An 11,008-nucleotide genomic window follows, 5' to 3' on the forward strand; every position below is an offset into this window, starting at 1 on the left:
CATGCTGTCTGGGAAACGAGCCGTTCAGAAGGACATAAATGGTAAAACCATGCAATTTAGGCGATATATACTATTCTAACGCCCTACCTGAATGTCAGTGGCTCAAAATAGCACATCATAAATTGAATTTTATAGGGGTATAAAATAATTGTATTCAAGAGTAGGCTATTTTTTTTCTATTTTATAGTGTGTTTAAATATCAGCGTTGACATCGAAAAGTAATGTGCATGTTCTCTTTAAATTTATATCCACTTAAAACTGCAGTTTTATGTTTCTTATACCGATAATGATCAATGAAAATAACATACTGTCATCAATGATGGATTGATATGGCAAGCCAACTCAATATTTGTTCAAATTACAAAGGCTACATAAGATTCCTCAGTCTACAGGCACGTGTTGATTTTTGTTATGGCGACTTACAAATTGTCGCCCGATGAACCGTCATGTTTACAACATATAGGCCGGATGCTATTGTCTACTAGACAATGAGGGGTAGTTTTGTCCAATTGCCGGTAAAACAGTCTGCTTTCTACAGTCGACTACGGTGTGAATGATACCCTCGAGATGTAGTACAATACAAGTCTTTGCATGTTTTATAGGGTCAGTTGAACGGTTGATGAAGCTAAACGTCCAATTAACGATCAACGAAACTCCTGTGCAGCGTATGTGTTTTGGGAGACTGTGTTATATTCATGTTGTGTCATTTGTTGATACTTCTCAATTGTTATTTGTTTGAAACTTACTGCCATGGCACCGAATAGTAATACCACCCGGTTATAATATACTGGCAAAACAGTCGTCCCACTCCCCTTACGCTTAGCATTGAGTAGTTAAGAATGATTTTACTTGTTCTGAAAGACAAGAATTCACGGAAGGTACCTTAAAAGTGGTACAGTTGTATAATTATCCTTTGGCAGCTTCGTTGTGGTTTATTTTATAATAAATTAAAAGGAATACAGAATACACAAATCACATTGCATATTGAGCAAGTTTATTTATTAATTAAGCGCGTTCTAGGTTTGCTGTCGGAGGAAAGTCGAAGTATCAAGAGAAAAACCATCGACCAGAGGTAAGTACCTAGCAACTGCTCCACAGGAAATTCGAACCTGCAATCCAGAGGTGAAGGGCTTGTGCTAATATATAAGATAAAACTAAGTAAACAAGTTGGCAATTTAGATACTGACATCATCAACATCAGATACGTCAACAATTGAATTCACGAAAAAGGGGCAAGGTTCATAGGATAAGTCAATTCAAGGTCCAGACTTCAGGTGAAAGCTCTTTCACTTTCTGTTTCGTGTGAAAAATAAATTAAGTATTATCAAGTATTATCATGCCCAAACATCCGTTATTCTCTGTTATCTAATGGATTGACTAAGATAAAAGGTTTATCAAATATAAGTGTACGTTACTCATGGCAAACAAGTAGCAGTGCTACCATCGCTTGTTTGTTTGTTTGATTAATTAACGTCGTACTAACAGCTGTGGTCATGTAAGGACGGCCTCCCTTGTATGCGGTGCGTTGCGTGTATGTTGTGCGAGGTGCGTGTTTTGGGAGACTGCGGTTTGTTCGTGTTGTGTCTTCTTGTATACCATCGCATTGTAATAAATATCATTATCAGGATACGTAGAAGTATGCATACACAACCTTTAAAATAGAATGCATCATCCAACTGATTAGCTAGATTTAAGGCTTGATTATCAATTTTTTCCTTGAATGAAGAAAATTATACCTAAAGACATACTCTATGTCTCTATTTTATTTCAATACTATCGTATGTTAGTTGTATAGATATAGTGTCGTAGACAGTGATAACATCTTAGCTGTTTGATTACAACTCTTTGTTATTTCAAAAGTCATGTATTATTATGTTTTCTGACGATTGTTTTGTTTGGGTTTTTTTTCTTTCGTTATTCTGTGTTTACTTTAGACATGTTACATGTATAAGATTACCGTAATGAACTACATATTAAATATAAATGAAAAAAATTCTAAAGATATTTTGGAAATAATATACATAAATACATATATAATAATAAGGTATAAAGAGCTCTCTTCATACCTTTAAGTGTAACATCAATACTAACTACAATAAATCGTGGTACATGGTAAAGTGACAACCACTTTACTAATAAAATTATATATTTAACTAGATTTCTGCTCAACCACTTTACTATTAAAATTATATATTTAACTAGATTTCTGCTCAACCAATTTACTATTAAGATTATATCTGCTCAAAGAAGAAATTGGGAAACGAAGAATACGGATGTTATAATTGATATTTCTTTTCTTTATATAATACGATAACTTGTATGTGTGATTTTCAGTGAATATGATATACATTATCAGATAATTATGAAGCTATAGATATTCTATGTTATAATGTGAAGAGCCCAGGAAGAGTAAACATGCTCTTATCCAACTTCATTTATTCATTCTATAACGTAATTTTTTTGTGTATTACCGGCATCGGGATATAGCTAGCACGAAGCAAAATCGGGCATTTTCTATTATTTTGTAAAATAAATTCCTGATATTCAGCACTGGCAGATTGCCCGCGGGTTATATGTCAATGCATTCTTTTACAGATGCTCCGCCACCGACAGAGTATAAACGTTGCTCATCACTTGATCAAGAATTGGTGTTTAATCGTGTATACATATGTCAAATTAATACAAAAATAATATAAAATAAATTATTTTGCATTTGGTGCATTCGCAATCAGAACTTTATAAATGTAAGACAAAGTGCCATGTATTTTTTTTCGGGATGCAAATTATTATGTTAATATCTTTATCTTGAAGTAAAACATAAGAAGCTCAAACTTTTCACTGGTGGTAATGGTGTAAGTAAGTAACTTTTGTAATTTAAGAAAGTTACTAAAGTCTTCTCTTGTTTTTGATAAAAAACAAATACCATGCGTCTTAAAGTACATATAGTTTGTACTATGTACTAATAATGACACTTGGATCTATATGTTATAATGCTTTCATTTGGAGAGGGGAACATAGGTTTATTTAAAGACATGTCAAGTCATTAGCATGTTAAATGTATTTGTTTGATAATAAGTTTTCATTAATTTCAAATACAAGCAAAAATAGCTCGTGTGAAAATACGTTAGTATAGTAAGAGGATACTCAGCTATTCACCTTCTATTTTGTGTGCTTTTAAACAGCTTACAACGTTTTTTATATTTTTAACAATAGTTTCAACAAATAGCCCTCATCAGCAGATAGCCCTCATCATAGACTAATCCACAGGACATTACGGTGTGTGTTTATGATATTACCAATGAACATGTTTTTCTCCAATCTCTGTCAAACTGTTTAGCAAATATGGTCAGTCATATACAACGTATTATTAGTTTATAATCACATGTTTCTTCTAACCAAAGGTCAACTTCTATCTATCTTATATCTATATAACATAATTGTTCAAGGTTTCTAAATTTCTCCTCCGTCGCCTAACCTCGCCCCTCCTACCTCTCTCTCTGGCTCGTTCTTCTCACGTATGTAAGATTTAAATGAATGTATGTCAATGTTTGCATTTGTTTTCAATAGATACATGTATGACTACTAATGTATGAGTTTCATGTTTTGTCTTATATCATACATTTGTAATGGGGATGTAAAAAATAACTTAACTACATATTCTACACTTTATATTCTTTACCAACAGAAAAAAAATAAAGATTTTTATACTGATGCTATAAACCTACTTGAAGACGTTTAGACAATTTAAGTACAGAAGGCCAGTTAAAAAAAGTCATGTAGTCAATTTTCTTTGTGTAAACGTTAAACACACTTTTCAAACTAAATCCAGACTGAAGATAAAGGGTCATATTTAGAAATATACACAAAACGTTAAGATTCCTGCTTATTGGCATCAACATATCGCATTTCTTCTCCAGCATTTTCCTTTAAATATTTTCTCTTTTCAAATTCACCTTGCAGCAATCCAAAATTGAAAATACACGAACATAGACTGAGTACTGACACTACTGCGAAGCTCCATGTGAAGCAATGAACACCGTAACAATCTGTTTCACCCTTCACTGTGATACTCTTATCATATATAGCTCCGAACATTTGCTGTATTCCAAATCCACCAAATGCGTTTCCGAAAATGATACTTCCCCAGTTCCGTCCGAAATATTGCAGTCCGAAAAATTCGCTGACCATTGTTGGCGTTAGACACCAGAGGGCGCCATTTGAGAACCCGATTCCAATGAGGGCGACAACTAGCATGGAAAGTTTGTCAGAGAAAAATATACATAGAGCGAGGATGACAGTCTGTAAAATGTTGAAGAACAGGAGAAGTCCAACACGAGGCACTTTTTCTATAACGACATCTGATATATATCCAACCAGGAATTTACACACGACCCCAGCTATAGGGTTAATGGTGGTAAACAATGTCGTATAATCCTCAAGGTTGTAAGACTTCAGATAAACACCTATATTATTTTGAAACATCAACTGAAGCCCTGCACAGAATATATATGACCAAAAAAGGAAATGAAAATCTGTCCTTTTGATCAGTTCAATACCAGTTATGTCCTTAGTCTGATGCACGGTATTGACACTTGTACTAGACACTAGTTCGTTAAGGTCAGTTTCGCTAATGTCTGTTTCGTATGATTTCAGTCCAATTATGCCCAAAGCCCCGACGACCCCGAAACATATTGCGCTCATGAGGTAGTAGCCTTGGAGGTTCTGGTTCTGTTCGTCCGTTATGTGTCCAGCAGTGAAAATCTCGCCATACATAAAGGCAAACAGGGCCGGTCCGCCACTGAAGGACGCGTCTAAGATGCCGATCACTTTCCCTCGGTGTTTAGGATGGAAGTTGTTCATATTCGTGATCATGCTAGCCATGTACATGAAAATGGCTCCAAAACCTGAAAAAAGAAGTACAGAGAGATAGACATATTTTATAGACGGCACTCATCACATACCTACTTTTTTATCGAGTCGCAAATCATATTAGAAGCTAACAAAACTGTTCTTTTATAAAGAAGAACAACACATTGTTTGATATTAGTGTAAAGCATTATATCACTGATAAATACATACTACGAAAATTCGGTTTGTGATACATAGTAACAAGCCACCATTTAATTTTACAGCAGGCCTGCGTTGCTTATGTTTGCTATTATACACATAAGTTTCTTCTCTCCATTCTTTTTAGTTCATAATTTGTATGATCGATAAATATGAAGGTACACAATGTCTTAATTTTTTTTCAATTAATATGGACAGTTAGACTGTAAATTTAGTTGGTTGTTTAGTTTCTTAGATCAACGTCAAGTTGCAACCCTCATTCTTAATACCCTTTCAGATGTATCACATACAACATCTTTCATAAAATTAAATATCCAATTTAAATTGCGATTACTGAAATCTTACTTCAGAATATGGTATATTAAACATGATGAACATGATTCACAGAAATTACAAAATAGCAAGCACTCAAATTATCCGATAGGTGATCACAATATATCATTAATAACGGCGGTACTATATTTTACCTGCCAAGAAGAAGTAGAGATATTGGAGTGGTGCGGTGTGCGCGTAGTAATCCTTCATTTCTGTTGTACTCCATAGCAACATGAAACCGAGACCGGAAGTCAGTAGAGCAGCCAGTGATGTCCAGCGGGCTCCTAGTCTCTCACACATCAGTCCGGCCGGCATCCCAAACGATATACCCAGGTTACTCATGGACGATATGATTTCAACTGAAAAATTATTAAAATAATGAATTCGTAAGTTTAAAGATGCTGCAAACTTCCTCGCATTTGAAATAAACAATTCGATATATATTTTACAAATCATTTTAGACCATAAAAATAGTTCCAGATTAACAATAATTATTAAATATATTTAAAAGACATTATCATGCGAGTTCGCCGACACAAATCAATCGTGATACTTTAACATCTTTAAATAAACCGTTGATTTTTATTGATTTTCTTTCTTTGATTGAAAATAGATTTAATGTCGCAGTGCATCAATGGTACGCGTGCATGATATTTTACAGTTAAGTATAAATCATTGCCGATATTGTGACATAAATGTATTAAGAATCCTATTTCCCCCTAAATTTACTTCCAGGCCTCTCTATACTGCATATGCATCTATTTATATACAATGACACGACAAATAAAGGCCACGGAAAGTCACAGTTAGATATCAACCCCGTGTGTAAATGTAAATCAGGGGTATGTTATCAGTCTTATTTCACGTGCTATAACTAAGGTAAATACCAATAGAATTTGATGTGTTTATAGTCACGACTACAGCTTTCATATTTACCCGGAACACTTATATTTTGCATCTTAGTGATAACGTGATATACGCATAACAAAAAACATCCTTGTTATGCACCTGCACAAGGCTTGACCCTTTTTTTTGCAAATGCCATCATTTTCTTATATTGCAGTTTCAATAAGATATTGTTTAAAAATATCATCGACTTGTTTTGTTGTTGTTTTTTGTTTTTGTTTCCATCATTCCAGTAATTCAAGTTTCATAGTTTACATAACTTCTTGATGGTTAGTTTGCGATTAAATACTAGGCAGTGTCGTTTGTAGAGGATAAAGGCCTAAGTACCAATGGAATCCAACTACACAGAGTCAGTACCTAGCAACTCTTCCACAGTCGAAATGCGGCGGTGAAGGGTAAAGGGTGAAATACCGGAGCCTTATTTCTCGGCTATGCCATTATTTCAAATTAAATTACTAAACAAAATATTCTTTTCCCTTTTCTCCGTTCAGGTCGGGAATTGGTATTTAAGTTTTATCCTGTCTCAGCTTACCTTCCGACTGCGTATAGTTGAAATGTTTCTTCACCGCCACATTATATGCTCCAAAGGCATAGATGGAGCCAGCTGTGATCATCCCAAGACACCCTATACACAGGGTAAGAATTCGGGGAACCATCGCCGCACAGCTCTTCTTCTGTGCCATGGTTCTACAACACAAAGTAATGATAATAAACGTTAGTCGGGGAATCATCGCCGCACAGATCTTCTTCTGTGCCATGGTTCTACAACACAAAGTAATGATAAGAAACTGTATTTTTCGAGGATATAAAACCTATTTATTGAATCTAATCTCTCACACGATCCTCTGTTAGTAAAAGTGGATTAGTAAAGGTGGATTAGTAAAAGTGGATTAGTAAAAGACATACATATTATCACCAGACGTACGTGTAAATAAAATCACTGTTATAGCTATAAAGGCAAGATGTGTTTGGATATAAAAACAGCAATTTATCAAACAAATTTCACAATATATGATTGCTTTACAAAATAAAGTTGTTTATATAAAACAACAATTTATATTTACAATTACAATACATCGTTGTTGTTCTTAAACATCAATTACTATCTTAGATTATGCTATAATAAATGGACGATGAGTGCAATTACAATAAAATTCAAATATTTGCAGCATGGCATTGCAAGAGGAGTTCGATATTCGTCTCCAATGTCAGTCTTGTGACACTGACTGCTGACTGATTAAAAAAGAAAATTGAATGTTTCTTTAGGAAATTCAAATATTCGTCACATGCATTGCATATAAGGAAATGCGTTGTTGGTAGATTTTGAAGTCAAATAAACTTAATCAAATCATTTAACCATATTAACAACATTCTACATTATCAATTCAGTTGTAAATATACTGGCAAAATACAGTCATATCAATATGCTTTATTTTTTCTAGACAACAGCATAAGCCGCTATTATTCAATTACATGTATTGTATACCCTATATATAATTAAACAGAGAGTATTATTACATACCTGCTGTCTGTAGTCCAGAGTAAGCTGTAATCGTTATCACCCACTGGGTCCTCTGATGGTATACTGTGAACTACTGTGTCAGGACACGATGATATGTGTCAACACATTGATGTCCAGGTACAGAAGATAACCCACATACTAATATAAATATTACTAGATCTCTCAGCAATCTGCTTACTAATACCCCGCCATCCCAGATTTGAGACCATGACAACTGAATGAACTTTTATTCTTTTTAATGGGACAAAATATGATCCACACTCAAATCGTTTATGTCCATCCGTTAACACCACTTGTTAGTACTTTTAAGCTTAATTAGACAATACATGTATATATCTTTGATCAATCAGAAGCCAACGTTAAGTATCCATGGTAACCGTTATTAAACCATGTGATAAATTAGTTAATAGGCATCCATATATTACATCAATAGACTAAGTGTGAACAAAATCGATCAAATATTAAAGCGTTGATAAAGGATTCTTACACATACACACCTGCTCCCCAATATTACTGTGAAATTTTATTAAATTTAGTCAAGTTTATTAATTTTATACAAACATCATGGTACCCAAGTTTCAATTTGTGTCCATATTTAAAATGTGAAGAGGAGTCATCCAGCTGATACAGAAGGTAAACAGCCTCGGTAGTGTTCTCCAATATGGTATTTACATTCCGCCGTAGATCAGATTCCCCGGCATTTTTCTTTTAATGGGCATGGATATCCTAACGTCAAACTAGGAGAAATTAATGACGTGCACTCTTGTATGTATTCCTGTATGTTGAAGGAGACTGCGGTATTTGTTTTATTATGCTACCAACACAGAGACCAGTCATCCACTCTCTTTATGCTTCGGTGTGTCTAGGCCAGGGGACTGAACCAAGAGCCATCCTCACAGAGGCGAACTATCAGCTCATTGCTAAAAGTGAGGAGGTGTCAAGGGAGACAATAGGAAGAAGAACATCAGCGTTATAGAAAAGAATATTAATGTCCTAAATTCAGTCGTCTTTTACGATCAAAAAGGGCCTGCAGGCCATTGTTGATTGGCCTTAACCGACTTGTCCTGTTGAAATAAATGATGCATTTTCTAGAATACTGCGGTTTTACTGCACGTTTATGGAAGGACTCTCAGCAATTGATAAGCCACTTCACTTGCTCACTCAATGAAGGACAACATTGGTTCGTTCACCTACGTGGACATAGGTTAAGTAGCTAGTCTAGTCCCTGCTGCGAATGAAGAAACAACGTTTCAGTATTTTACCCTCGCCGCCCGTACCCATTGCTAGCGGACATGGTCTTGGAGCGAAACTGAACCAGTATCAGAATTGTACACAGATATAATGACTTCAGGTCAATTCAGGTCAATTCCAGGTCAAATCTTGACCTGAAATTCATATTACATGTGTCCTGAAGTCAGGTGAAGATTTTGACCTTAATTCACAGGAAGATTTTTTCAGGTCAATTTTACCTGAAAATTTTTACCTGAAATTGACCTCAATTCCCGTCAATTTCAAGTCTGAAGTTCTCGTAGACCGAATAATCTGTCTCTTAAAATAAGCTCCTTTTCTTTTTGTTGTTTAAAATGAGCCTATCAATAAACGACAACAAACAGAAAAGGAGTTCATTTTAAGAGACAGATGATTCGGTCTAAAGTTTTCTTACCTGAATATTCACAGTTCACAGTTTAAGGTAACTACATATACTGATTTGTGCGTTGTAATAGTGAAACTCTTAGTTCTTTTGATAGTGTTATCTCATCGTCATAGACCTTAAGTAACCTCCACTCAGTCACATTATAATGACAACGTACAAACCAGTCGTCCCTCTCCCTTTAGTATGAGCGTTAAGGTCCAGAAACTACATTATGATGACAGAACAACCATTATTGCATGGAGGCACAATATGAATGTACCGCAGTCTCTCAAAACATAAGCATAAACACACACAGCACATTACATAAAAGAGGCGGGTTATCTTTGGTGTCTTTGCCGCCATGTTTCAGTGAGATGTCAATATACAATATATATTTTATGATATATATAAGTTTACGCACAACGCCGCACGAAGCATGTTGACTGTAGGTCATCCTGACCCTGGCCATTATCATTATAATGTGGCCTGGTAAAGTGTTTGTTTTGTGTCTAGCAGCATGCTTCTGGATGACCATGTGTCGATTTGTTTTATTAATTAACGTCCTATTAGCAGCTATGGTCATGTAAGGACAGCCTCCGTTGTATGCTGTGTGTTACGTGTATGTTGTGCGAGGTGCGTGTTTTGGGAGACTGCAGTTTATTCATGTAGTGTCTTCTTGTGTAGTGTTTTCCAAAGATTCCGCTACTACAAAGAGTCACCAAATACGCGCGCATTTCACACCTACAATACAACAAACACGAGAAGCCGTCCTTAAGAGACCCTGACTGGTAATAGGTTCTTAATATAATCGGCCAACCCTTCGGGTCATAACACCTTATTATAGTAATGATAGATACCATACCAAATGTCATTTTTATGTTAATAGTACATAATCAAGCTATGAAACAATATCTAGAACGTGCCGAAAAGGAAGATTTTTAATACTTTTTAAGATTACAGTGTTTTTCCCTGTTAAAATTTACATATAGTAACTGGAAAAAACTTATATTTATAATGCATGAGACAGTGACACCATGAAATTCCGGTTGAGGTCATTTTTGTGTCATTTTTGTTGAAACAGGTATGCCATCGTTTTACTGGTGGCACTTTGTAACGTTGTGGAATATATTTTTGAATGGAAAAGTATCGGTTTTTTCGACGGTGGTTACCGATTTTTATGAAGACTTACTAGATATATGATTTTTTAGCAATTTTAAATATAAATGGGGTAGATTTTTGCTTTGTCACGAGGAGTTTTCCACTCTTCTCAATGTATACGTACTACGTAAAATGTGATTTTATCTATTTTTGATCTAGACCCTCTAAAACATCTACAATGGTTTGTTGGCACTCTGGTGGGTCCATTCTTATATTAACTGTAACTAATTTCCAGATCCCTGTGGATAGAACTGATGAAATGAAACTTGACATCGTTCACGTTACAATAGATACAAGAGAGGGATATATATCTAGAATGTAGTCTATTTAAAGTATAAGCTAGGCCTAGTACATGTTGTTAATCTATATCTTACCTCAAAGATAGGTCTCAATGGTCGATTGGCTGA

At 35.1% G+C, this 11,008-nt stretch overlaps 1 protein-coding gene across 1 annotated transcript; it reads right to left on the reverse strand.

Moving 5' to 3' along the window:
* Positions 1 to 966: 966 nt before the first annotated feature.
* LOC138314996 (uncharacterized) lies at positions 967 to 8,166 on the reverse strand. Its single transcript, XM_069255694.1, has 4 exons — positions 7,811 to 8,166; positions 6,821 to 6,975; positions 5,535 to 5,741; positions 967 to 4,904 (listed from the first exon to the last, which is right to left on the reverse strand). Exons 2-4 carry the CDS (start codon positions 6,969 to 6,971, stop codon positions 3,871 to 3,873), a joined length of 1,392 nt encoding a protein of 463 aa, XP_069111795.1. The 5' UTR covers positions 6,972 to 6,975; positions 7,811 to 8,166; the 3' UTR covers positions 967 to 3,870.
* Positions 8,167 to 11,008: the final 2,842 nt, after the last annotated feature.

The sequence above is a fragment of the Argopecten irradians genome, chromosome 1, assembly GCF_041381155.1.
Source record: "Argopecten irradians isolate NY chromosome 1, Ai_NY, whole genome shotgun sequence".
NCBI classification, from domain to species: Eukaryota; Metazoa; Mollusca; class Bivalvia; order Pectinida; family Pectinidae; genus Argopecten; species Argopecten irradians.